This window comes from Urocampus carinirostris, chromosome 8 (assembly GCF_059441175.1).
Source record: "Urocampus carinirostris isolate Australia breed hairy pipefish chromosome 8, RoL_Ucar_1.0, whole genome shotgun sequence".
Classification (NCBI taxonomy): Eukaryota; Metazoa; Chordata; class Actinopteri; order Syngnathiformes; family Syngnathidae; genus Urocampus; species Urocampus carinirostris.
This window is the reverse complement of record NC_142356.1, coordinates 40,468,985-40,481,648: the sequence shown is the minus strand read 5'-3', so window position 1 is coordinate 40,481,648 and position 12,664 is coordinate 40,468,985. Positions and strand designations below refer to the sequence as shown.

General features: G+C 36.6%; 1 protein-coding gene across 9 annotated transcripts in view; it reads right to left on the bottom strand.

Moving 5' to 3' along the window:
- Nucleotides 1-12,664, bottom strand: part of adgrl3.1 (adhesion G protein-coupled receptor L3.1) — a 385,181-nt gene that overhangs the window by 107,901 nt on the left and 264,616 nt on the right. For all 9 annotated transcript variants that reach the window (XM_088342694.1, XM_088342696.1, XM_088342697.1 and 6 more), the window contains exon 11: nucleotides 8,338-8,376. In XM_088342694.1, the coding sequence (XP_088198820.1) occupies nucleotides 8,338-8,376 (39 nt within the window). The remainder of the gene's footprint in view (nucleotides 1-8,337; nucleotides 8,377-12,664) is intronic.

Sequence of the window (12,664 nt, the reverse complement as noted above, 5' to 3'; positions counted from 1 at the left end):
ATCCCACTATCTGTATTCTTCTCTCTCTACCCATCTATTCATCTCTCTCTCTCTGTGTCTCTCTCTCTTTCTCTCTTTCACACACTATTGCCCCCCCCTCCCCTGCCTTTCCCTCTCTCTTTACATGTTATTGTTTGTTGCTATAATCATTTTTTATGCAACTCTAGCTCTTACTATAGGAAAAAACTAAATCAAAAAATATTATTTTTGAAGGGGTTTTGCTACTTATAACCCCGTGGCACTTAAAAAAATGAGCAACATTTTCTGAACAGGACACAATGACATCTTAAGTGTCAAAACACAACAATCTGTGAGTTTAAAGAGCAATTTGTCACTAAACCGTTTTCTTTCAGCAAGGAAATAAGACAAGCTGAGATGACAGAAAATCTGCTTCCCGGTTGAAAACATCCTCCCAAAACACAAGTGCGAACGAGTGAGAGAGGAAATATTCATTTTTTTATTTCTATGTGCCTTGACAGGGCTGTGGCTTTCAAAGAAGAAGAAGAAAAGGGGCGGCCCTCTAGTCGCTCTTGTTTACGCTGGATTACCCTCACGCTTCAAAGGATTTCACTTTCGCCCCATTTACTGCTACCCCGTGTTCGCATACTACACTGGTGTGGAAATGAACACCCTTATCTCTAAAAAAACAAAAAATAATAATAATATATTTTTCATATGCCTTTCATTTTGTAGTGGAATTTTCAGATAGTGAAGATGCACATATTAATATAGAAAATACTCAAAATGAACAGAATCATCTACAAACAAAATAAGAAAATGTGTCCGTCTGTCTGCCCGCCAGCCCACCCAACCAACAACACCTACCACCCTGCCCAACAGCCCGTCGTCTGTCTGTCTCGCTATCTATCAATATATCTATCTCACTCTCTCACTCTATCTATCTATCTATCTATCTATCTATCTATCTATCTATCTATCTATCTATCTATCTATCTATCTATCTATCTATCTATCTATCTATCTATCTATCTATCTATCTATCTATCTATCTATCTATCTATCTATCTATCTATCTATCTATCTATCTATCTATCTATCCATCTATCTATCCATCTATCTATCTATCTATCTATCTATCTATCTATCTATCTATCTATCTATCTATCTATCTATCTATCTATCTATCTAGCTATCTAGCTATCTAGCTATCTAGCTATCTAGCTATCTATCTAGCTATCTAGCTAGCTAGCTATCCTACCTATCCATCCTAATCATCCTATCTACCCTATATATCTTATATATCCTATATATTCAATCTAAATCGTAAAATATGTTATAGATCGTGATTTTGTGTGTGTGTCCGTGCGTGTTTGTATGTCACTTATACACTCCAAAACTGCAGAATCGACTTTCGTGAAAATGTACAGTTTTATGTTATGCCTCTGCGAGTGTCTTTAGCTAAGTTTTGTTTCAGGACACCCCCAAAAAATTCTAACAAAATTAATAAACATTTGTTTTCTTGTGGCCTACTTTCAACTCAACTTACCTCTGGTGGCCAACATGGAGACTGATGCTCTCTACCATTCCAAACAGCTAAGTGCAATCTCCTATCGGCCATTTTGCTTGTATAATAAAGACAAAATATTTTTTACCGTTTATAGGTACACACCATTTCCCATAAATGTGTCAAATGTAGCTAAATATTTGGATTCAGGATTTAGATTTGGTGTACGAGTATTAAACGACCGACCCAATCTGCACTTACTCTCATCAAACTCCTGGGCCTCACATAATAATCAACTGTTGACTACACTTTTTTCAACAGTCAAGTGCCCTTTTGTCTCCCCGCTGAATTCCTATGGCAAGTGCTAGCCATCACTCTTCTGCTCCATGCACCTTGCTAACGCTAGATGCCTCCATCAAGCAGCCTGCGGCATCAAAGCCTCTTTGAATAAGCAACTTCATCATGAATAAATTGCCAATTTAGTATACATGAAAGGAGTCCCCGGATCCCCAAACAGGAGCCTTGTGTGTGTGAGTCGAAAAGAGAAAGTGAGAAGAGAATTCAATTATTTTTGGTCTCTATTAAGAAAGCGAAGCTCCTGCTCGCGCTCCTCACTTGACAATTAGTGAAAGGGATAATTAACGAGGAGAGGGCAGCAACATATTCGAAAAGGAGGGGTGAGGGACCGCCGCTATCATTTTGTTTGGCACCATGCCGGTTAATTATATAATCGATGGCTTACGACTGCCCCCCTCGACACCTCACGATGTGTTAGATACATCCAGAAGGAAGACAACTTAAAGCAGGTGGCCGAACTTTACTTTTTTTGTATCTGAAGAATATTAAAATAATAAAATAAATATTTGTCATAATTATGATAATAATAATAATAATAATAACACATTTTTAAGTGCCTAACAACTGTTGAGTTTTTGTAGTTGTAGTAGTAGTAGTAGTAGTAATAGTGGTAGTAGTTGTATTTGTCGTTACTAGTAGTAGTAGTAGTAGTAGATGTTGTTAGTAAAAGTAAATGTGACTAGTAGTAGTAGTAGTAGTAGTAGTAGTAGTAGTAGTAGTAGTAGTGGTTATTACTACTTGTAGTAGTATTTTTAGTAGCAGTAAGAGTAGTTTTAGTTGTTACTAGAAGTAGTAGTAGTAGCTGTAGTACTAGTGGTGGTAGTATTAGTAGTAGTGGTGGTAGTTGTTGTCGTTACTAGTAGTAGTAGCAGTAAAAATAGATAGTAGTGGTAGTTGTTACTAGTAGTACTAGTTACTAAAAGTAGTAGAACAAAGAACATCATATATGCTCTCAGCAGTGTTCGGAATACCAAAGTTACGTAACAACATTATTGTTTCAGTAGTGGGCTAATACAACAATTTTTTTTCCGCCTTTACAATGCCATTATTGTTGCTGACCATACATAACTTTGTTTAAATCAGCATTGATAAGCAGGACATCCTCAGTCAGCTTGTTGACATATTTATTCACCAACAACACGCTAACGTGAACACCACGCAAACGTGAACACAGCGGCTCTCATTTAACATAACACGGCAGCCATCTATAATAACACAAAACAATGTGGTGCGTGCGTATTGACGTCACACAATGGATAATGTCAAGAGGAGCCCCTATTAAATTTACAAACCTAACGTCTCATTACGGGAAACCACTGTAGGATTCTTTGTCAGGGATTCCTGCGTCCTTACTAAATGTTCTAAAATTGCTGCTCTCTCCTTACAAAGAGAAGGTTTGTCAGTTGTTATTGATAGAGAGGGGCGGAGGATAGAGACAGAAGAAGAGAAGAGAGGGAGTGAGCGTAGTAGAGAAAAGAGTTGGAGAGTCATTTTATATTGTTTTACTGTTGACTTTTGTTATAAACAAAATATTTGAAGTGCAGTTGCCTATTTCTACTTGACCAGCTCTCTCAGGTTGTAGGAGTGCGAGTTATGTATTTTACACTGTATTGTTAAATACAATTTATATTGTTGAACTACATACTTTTGTTGTGTAAAAATACTTGAAGTACAGTAGCATATGTCTACTTGAACAGTTGTCTGACTAGAGATTGTGATTAATTCTATAGAGTGAAACTCACTTGACAACTGACTTTTGTTGTAAACAAAATACATAAAGAACAGTAGGCTGTGCCGACTTGACAAGAAAAACAAACAAAAAAATGGCTCACTGCCGTAACGTGACACTATGAGACCACAGTGTGGAGTTTATATTTATATGACGCGTGTGTAGCGTGCGTGTCAGCTCGTGTACACTTCGAAACCGACTTCTACGTTTTGACATTGCTGACTGGTGCTGACGAGGATGTATTTTGCAAAATGGGGTTTAGGGGGTGCGCTTGGTAAAAAAAAAAAAAAAAAAAAACCTGCATCAGGAGGAAAAAAAGCTAACCCATCAAGAGGGGTTTATTAATACGTGAGCAATAGCGAAAATTGAGACGCAGCAGGCTGTGTACTACGCATTTTTTTTTTGTTGGGGGGCGTTTTATGCTCATCCCAGGAAGTTGAAATTCGAGACTACAGTCTTGATTCATTTTTGGTTAAGAGGATTGCAAAAAGAGGCGTTGTTTTCTCCCTTTAAACTGTAAAAAACTGACACCGACTAAGGGTTGACGGACATATGAAGCTTCTTGAATCACTCGTGAAGTCTTTGACTGGCACCTGAAGAACAAATACTCAGTTATCATATAAGTATGCTGCGTCGTTTAAGTTCTGTTATGAGTTGTTTAGATCACATGTTGTCAGGCCATGTGACCATTCAAGATAGCGATTAAGAAGACGAGCACATATTTACTACTTTGCCGAAATAAAATGCAAATGAAGTCTGCGTCATGTAAAATGGGAGTGCTATATATGCTATAACTGACAGTTACATGGCAACCATTCAATGGAGAATGGTGCCAGATTGCAACATAGAAGAGTATTTTTTCCTGTGTTTTCATTGGTGATTGCCAAGGTAACACATCAAATCGCATTCACTTGTAATCGTTCCTTGATGATTGAAGGAAACTTCAGACACATTGACACCGATGATCGGGAAGGACAACAAAAGCGTTTTGATCAAAAACTTCCACTGCTGTGCAATTCAGATTCATAAATTGAGAAGTTGATTTGTGGGTTAAAAAGTAGAAATATTGTGATTCCGTTGTGGATATCAAATAAACCTGTTTTTCTCTCGTTAAGTATAACGTATAACACTACTGTTCCTGAAGGAATCAAGACACATCTAAAGCATTGTAATATTTGTAATTGTGTAAGAAACTCGGAGCTTGATTTCAACTCTATTTGCCTAATGGGTCATTTTGACCCCAAGACCATAAGCTTTTTTGTACAGCTTACACCAAAAAAGTGTTTAAAAACAGTTTTCCCAGGCTGACACCGAACATTAAGCCCACAGCACAAGGGGTAAGTTGCTGTGCCATGTCACCCTTCATCTAGAAGTTTAAGGTTAAACAAATGCATTTAGGCGACTTTTGGAGTTGGTTTCACACAATACCAGGTTATTTTGATCCAAAGACAACAGGAGGGTTAAGTTACACTAGAACGGTCAAAAAGTCCTTCTGTTACTGCCACTTGTTGCACTTTGCGTTGAAATCTGCTAAAGTGTAGCCAAATCTCCAGTGAAAAAATATCTCCTTCTAGGTTAGCATCAAGTCTTTATTAAAAAAGTGTCATGATTTGGTGCCTGCAGTCCCTTTTTTTCTCCAAAAGATGGCAGAAATACCTTATTTTCAAGTCCCCCTCACTTTTCCTCTCCCCAGGTGTTTTCACTTGGACATTTTACCACCTATACTATTAATACCCTGGGCTGCCACCTCACATTGTTGAAACATTTGATCCCTTTCACTGGCCAGAACGACAAGCATCTCCTTCCACGACCACCTTCGTCAGTTCCCTTCTCATTCCAAGTTCACCCACCCCAAGACCTGCCACACTCAACCCCATGATGTTCCTCTAAAGCCATATTTTTTAAAGGTACTCGAAAATCTACCCTTCAAGATTTTTAACACCCCGAGAGACCCTCTTTAGTTTCCCTCGAATGCCGCCCTTGCAAGATCTCCTCCTCAGCAGTTCCGGTCGCAGACACCCAGTAGTTTTTTGTTGGTTTGATCACATCCCTTGTTTTACGTCTCCTTGTGTCCTGCATTTGGGTCTGTCCGACATCTTGTGATAACTAAACTAAAGATTTCTAAAATTGCTGAAATTGATATTTCAAGGACGCATGGAACTTTTTGTTCAGAGCGATATCTGCGAGAAAACAACCGGGTATAGTAATTCATGAAAATAATACAATGTATTAAGAAAGGCAATTATATATGCTATTTAACACATTAATTTTTATATGATTTGAGAGCAGTACCAATGTATCTCTGGGAATAATCTTTTTTTAATTGATTTAAATTGTCTTCATTGTCATTGATATTATCGTTGTGAAACATTGTATGCATCACGATTATACAATGCACCCCTTGGTAAAAATGCAATAAGAAATTTAAACACACACGTAAAATCAAACACTGCCGGGATAAATAGGCAAACATATTTACGAAGTGGTGGTTAGAGACTAGTCTAAGTTCTACAAATGGTGCAATGATTTATTATTTTAAAGAATAGTGCAACGTAACAGCAGCTTCTTCTGTATATAACAAAGTTGTTAGGCTTGTCTGATCAGATTACCCCAATTTAGGCTGACCTGCACTGGCTCCACTCAGAAAATGCTGGTCTACTAGTGAACCCAAGAGCCAAGAAGAAATCCGCAGATTCAAGAGCGCTCTCCTTTTCGCTCCGGTGCTCAGAATGCTCTGGCCTCTAAGATTCAATCTGCAACCTCAGTGTAATTGTTTAAATCTAAGCCCTAAACACACTTATAACCAATAGCTTATGTATGATGGTGATTTAAGAAAGCTGTCAACCAGACATTCTGTCATTACTACTTTTTCATGTTCTTGATGTTATTAATTTCTGTACAGCCCTTTGAGACTTTTTGTGATTAAGGGCTATACAAATAAATATGACTTGACTTGGAAAAGGTAGGCTGTAGAAAATACACCACAGTAAAAACTGAGCCAAGCTAAATATAACCTGCTTTCATGCAACGGAGTTGAGGCAAAATTCAGCCCAAATAACAAACATATATATGAGTAATCCCTTGTCTTGGTTCAGTCCAAACCCCGAGGTTTATCTGTGCGTAGTGCCTCCTGCAGTTCACTGAAACACAGCGCATTTGGTTGGGCTATTTGGTGTACTGGATATTTTTTTACTCTTACCCGTGACCCATTTTGCAGCAAATGTTCTTGTTTTTTAAGTATTTGCCGTAGACCTTTTAAAACAACACAGTGTTCCACACAAAATGCCCCCCTAGCAATAATGTGGACACCAAACAATGATCAACAATGACATTGAAGCTGCCAAGACTTGAACTTGACAATCTCGAAAAAGGCAAGAAAAACATGCTGAATGATCCATCCTCATGCTTCCGCTGACCAATGGAGATGGATGGTGGTGAGCTTCGGCTTCCGGGCCCAACCCGTTTACAAGCTTGCGAAAACAAATGTCCAACGATTGAAATCAAAAACAGATGAGCTATGATTGATATTGATCACCGCCTCTTATCTGTTGTGCTCATTGCAAATGATAGCAACAAAAGAATGCATCCCAAAAAAGCAGACCCTTTGAGGAAACGGAAATACAGAGGGTAAATCGCCTCAGTATTACAGTGATTAATATTGAAGATATTTTTTAAGGGACACTGTTTTTGGTGCAACCAAAAGCGAATGCTGCAAAGCACAAGGAAGAATATAAATCATAAGGGGTTTAATGTGACCAAACTGTCTTCTTCATTTATTTTTGGCCAAACTTCTGAAAAGAGAGGGAAACAAAGGAAAGAAAAAAAGTGAATAAAATAAAGAAAGACAAAAAAGGGGAAGAAATAAAGCAAAATTAAAAAAGGAGAAAAATAAATAAGGGGGGGAAATTAAGAAAAATAAGAAAAAGTAAAGAATAGATAATAAAAACAAATAAAAAAATAAGTAAAAAATTAAGATAAAAAAGAGAGAAACAATTAAAAAAGGTCAACAAGGAAAAATAATTGAAAAAATAGGCAATACATGGGAAAAATAAGCGCGATTAAAAAAAAGAATGAAGAAAAAAAATAAAGAAAAAAGATTAAATAAAAAATAGAAAATACAAAAATAATAAAAAACAAAAAAGGAAAAAGTAAAGAAAAAAATAAAGTAATATGAGCAATAAAACAACATAAAAATACAAAAAGAAGAAGCAAGAATAAACAAGATTAATAAAGAAGAAGAAAATTAAAAAAGCAATATTAGGAAAAGAAAAGGCAGAAAAAAATGGGGAAAAGAAAGGAAAAGGAATGAATAAGAGAAACAAAGGAATCATTTAAAAAATGATAAGATTCATGGTTGATTGGGGTACAGCAAGATGGCCGACAATCATATCAGCACCTTCTGGGTGAGCCCAATATTATGTAATAAAATTACAAATTTCTCGACCTACGAGTTTTTTATCTTATACTGTACACGTTTGTATGATAGTTCATGTATTTATGCTTACTATACAATTCAGCATTGTTCTTTTCTGAACAGATGGCATTTTTATCACTAGGAGGCGCTAAATAATTCAGAATATCCCTTGAAATTTCTTTAAAATGACAGCATCATGAAATCCCCCCCTCAAAGGGTTTCAATTCACATGTAAGCTTTGCTGCAAAGCACAAATTGACATGTCGCAAACGTGTGAAATCACACGCAAGCCAGCTTGATGAATGACATGCCGAGCATGAAACTTAAAATACACAAAAACACACGTACACACAAGGCAATCAACGGTAATACCTGTGTGAAAAACCTGCAGGACCTCTCTCTCTTCTGAAGCTGTAAATTCAAACATTTCACCAGTTAGCGAAGTAGCACCTTGCTAATTTGTCAAACACTTACCCACATTTGTCGTAACGTAGATAAAAGGAAGAGACCACTCACTTACCTTTCTTTGAAATCCAAAAATACCAATTATTAGTATGAAGAGGAGGCTGATACCCGATACTTATTCATGAGAAATGTATAATGATGCAAAAACCAACATAACCTTAAAGGAAAAGTGAAATGACATTTCAACATAGCTGGCGAATTGAAAAGTGTTTTAGAACAAGATTGACGAACTAGCGTTATGGTATTAGCTAATCACTCAGCCTTACATTCTAGCCTGCTTTTAATGCTCTCTCTCAAACACTTGATGGACCAACTAATGTTATCTTAAGAGCCAATTTATCAGTTTCCACTTGAACATGGTTAACTAAAAAGACTACACTTTTTACTCTATCTCTTAATCGCACACACGCTTTTCTACAAGAGACTACTCCCAATATTATCAGCAGACTTGATTTACAGGCATGCGGGGACTCAGGAATTAGCAAAGGCGCCGCTGTGAACTCTGCTTTAACGTTATTTTCTCTTTTTCGGTGGCTCCGCCCTCGGTCGCTTATCCAATAAGAAGGGGAGGGGTGATGTGTCCGAGACAAAATGAAAAGAAGGGAGGGAGAGCCTCGGCTACATCTGAGCCTCAATTACCCGGGTATAAACAGATTTAATAAGCCTGTGAATAAATAAAACATGCTGATACCAATATATGCTAGATTCCCAAATATCGGTGCCGTTTAATCGGTCCGTCCGATAATCGGTCGACCTTTATGAGAAACTACCATATTTATTATGTGTATTACACACACTTGTGTATAACGTGCACCCCTAATTCTTGATTAAAAATGGGTAGATTTTTTCTCAGTACAAACTTTGAGTTTGGATGCAATCGGAAAGAGAAAGAGAGAGAGCATCTAATCCAACCACTGGAAAAGGCAGTAGATTTTATTTCTATCACACTATTTTTATTTACGGTACCAGAGACAAATGGTAACGTTGTGCGTTTCATATGTTACAGTAAAATTACATTTTATTCTCTTCTTCATTCATTAAGTGGCAAATGTGTTGTCATTGCAACATGTAAAATGCACAACATAATTAACATTTGTCTCAGGTATTATTAAATCAGGTCTCTCAAATATTACACATGAGACGCTAGCTGACCCGCTCGGTTGCAGTGACCTTTCAACTCATGGCGTCTCCATATCTAAAAGTTGTCTTGCATACATAATCCCGTTTAAACCAGTCGAGACCATTGAGTCTTACGTCGTCACATTGAAGGGTGAGTGGCCAATACAGAAAAGACTAGGCACTATCTTAGATTAGACAGACTTTTTCCATGTCATGCTGAAAAAAATATACGATAAAATAACAGTGAAGCAGCACTGGTAAGCTATTTTCAGAGCAGGTCCGCGGGCACCTCAGCTGTTCTTAGGGGGAGCCCTGGTTCCTATTGATACTACATTAGAGAGCACTGGTCTGGAGCAATTCGGAAAGAATCGTTTGTATGCCTAGAGACAAACAAATGACCCAGTGTACATGGCAATTGTGAGTATTCTGATAACAAGGGAGAGCAATGACAATGATATATAATTTCTGCATTAAATGTTTTATACAAAAGGGCTGTCAATGCCGAGTAATGGCCTTGCAGCCCTTGCTGTTGGCACTGTTCTTAAGTAACCGTTTCTTGATGACAGTCAGGTGCGGGTAATGGGGAAGAGGTGTGTGAACAATAACATACATTGCTATACAGTGGAACCTCGCTTCGCGGTTCCACGTTCGCGGGTTCAGAGCTTTGCGGGTCTAAAAATAATGATGATAAAACAAAATAATTTAAAAAAAAAAATAAAAAAAAAATTAAGCATTTTTGAAGGGGCGTCGCTACTTCGCGGATTTTCACTTTTCGCGGGTGGTTTTGGTCCCCATTAACTGCGATAACCGAAGGATTACTGTATTATGAAAAAAGTAGAGGTAGTATGTCATTCTCTTTTTTTAAATAAATCTTTTTAAATGAATCGCTCAATAAGTAATGGCTCACTCTTACCTCTTTTCACATTGCGATCCTTCTATTCAATTTCTGTCAAGTACTTTATGAATTTTATTGTAACCCACTCAAGCAATAACGGTCATCATTTTAAAAGGCAGTCATTTAATTATGAATCAGGGTCATCAATGAGCTCAGGAGCTCTTGGAGTGAGCAATACTCATTCGGATCGTCAACCTCCGACTAAGCATTTGGTCAAGTATAAAGCACGTACTAATGGGTACTTGCTTCCAAACCCTAACGAGTTAATCGCAATTAACCTAGAACAAAGACCATAGGTGAGACATGAAACAATTGGAAGGGCGTCAATTGGTGCAGATGGGAGAAAGTAAAGTTTAGAAAAGACAGAGTGAGTTTCTAGGAGTTATAGGATACATATACACATAGATACCTAGATAAAACTGAAGCATTGTTGTCTCTAATGAGTTAAAATTACATAAAAATACATAAAACTCGTTTTTTTTTTCAAATAGTCATTCTATTCAATAAAGAAAATAATTTTCATGAAATTTTTGCTAAAAAAAAGAACATAATCTCTTTATCTATTTGAATATCTTACCAATATAAAAAAAACTTCCTAAAACTAAAATAATATATCCCATTTCTTATAAAAGACGATCATGCCAATTGAAGGATTATTTTCATTATCAGTTAAAAACAAGTTTGAAATTGAAATATAAAATTCGATTTTAAAAGAATAAATAATCATTCAATTCAATTTAAAAATTAATCTTAATAACAGCTTTTTTAAATAAAAGAACATGTTGTATTCACGTAGTTGATTTTATTTTACTAAAAAATGCTTCCTAAACAAATAACGTTATGAAAAAAATGCAAAGTTAAAGAATATATAAAAGTAGAACACAATTTAAAATAGACTAACATGTCTGCCAGTGTGGCAACGTTATTTTTGTTATTATACTTTGTATTTTTGTTTTCATTTAAATGTACCAATTCCAGATATTAAAATACAACCCATGTTAATTACGAAAATATACAATTACATGATTAACTAATTAATTTGCAAACCGCCATCCAATTATTGCTATTTTATGAATAATTTAGCAGCTTACTCAGAATGGTATCGGTCTAAAATTGGTAGCATCAAGCATTGTTTTTTTTTTTAATCAATAGCTTTATAAGCAATTGGTTGGCATGTATTTAAAAAAATCCATAACTTTTGATAGAAATGACCTAGAGAATTGTTTATTTTTTCAACATACTCGAAAATTTATGGCGGGCCGGTTTAAACATACAGGTATCTCATAGGGGGTAAGGTGAGACAGATCACAATTGGGAGAGCATCGATTGGTGCAGACAAGAGAAAGTAAAGTTTGGAAGAAAAAAGAAGAAGAAAAAAAAGCGTAAGTGAGTATATAGGATTTGGCAGCAGCTGTCAGTCCGACTCCCAAAGTCGGCGTCTCACTGTTGACCTCAGCAAAGACAATCAAGGAAACGTTGGCGCATTAAATGAGTCAGGCAGTCAATTAGGCAACCCGGCAGCAGGTCCCCCATGACTCGCCTCACTTTAATGAATGCTTACATGAACAAACTACGCAACTAAACTCTTCCTTGTTCGCTGCCAATAAAAGAGATCCTCTATGTGATGAGTTTCCCTTTTTGTATTTGTTTCTTATTTTACGGACTTTAGGGTGCACCCTTAAACTTACAAATTGGCCAGATATTTGAAAGTGCGCCTTTCATACCAGAAAACACCGTGAATAACATTGGAAATACATACTTACATTATAATGTTAATGCATACGGTAAATTTTGAGAAACAAAATACAGAGTGGTCTTCAAATGTTTTTTTGTGTTCGTATGTCAATTGTTCATTGCTAAAAGAAAACCAAAGAGAACACTGAACTTCCAAAAGCTCATTGCAAATCCTTTTGTTGTTGCTTTAGAACAATAATTGTCCGTCAGTATTAATGTAATGTGATTACTTACATTTTTCGTTAGTGATGACATTCTATTCAGTATTACGTACTCTTGTCTGACTTGCTGTTAGCATCTCTTAGCTTAGCTTAGAATATATCTGTATACTAAATGAGTCAGGCAGTTAATTATGCAGCCCGGGCAGCAGGTCCCCCATGACCCGCTTCACTTTAATGAATGCTTACATGAACAAACTACGTAACCGAACTCTTGCTTGTTCGCTGCCCATAAAAACGATACCCTATGTGTTTCCCTTTTTGTATT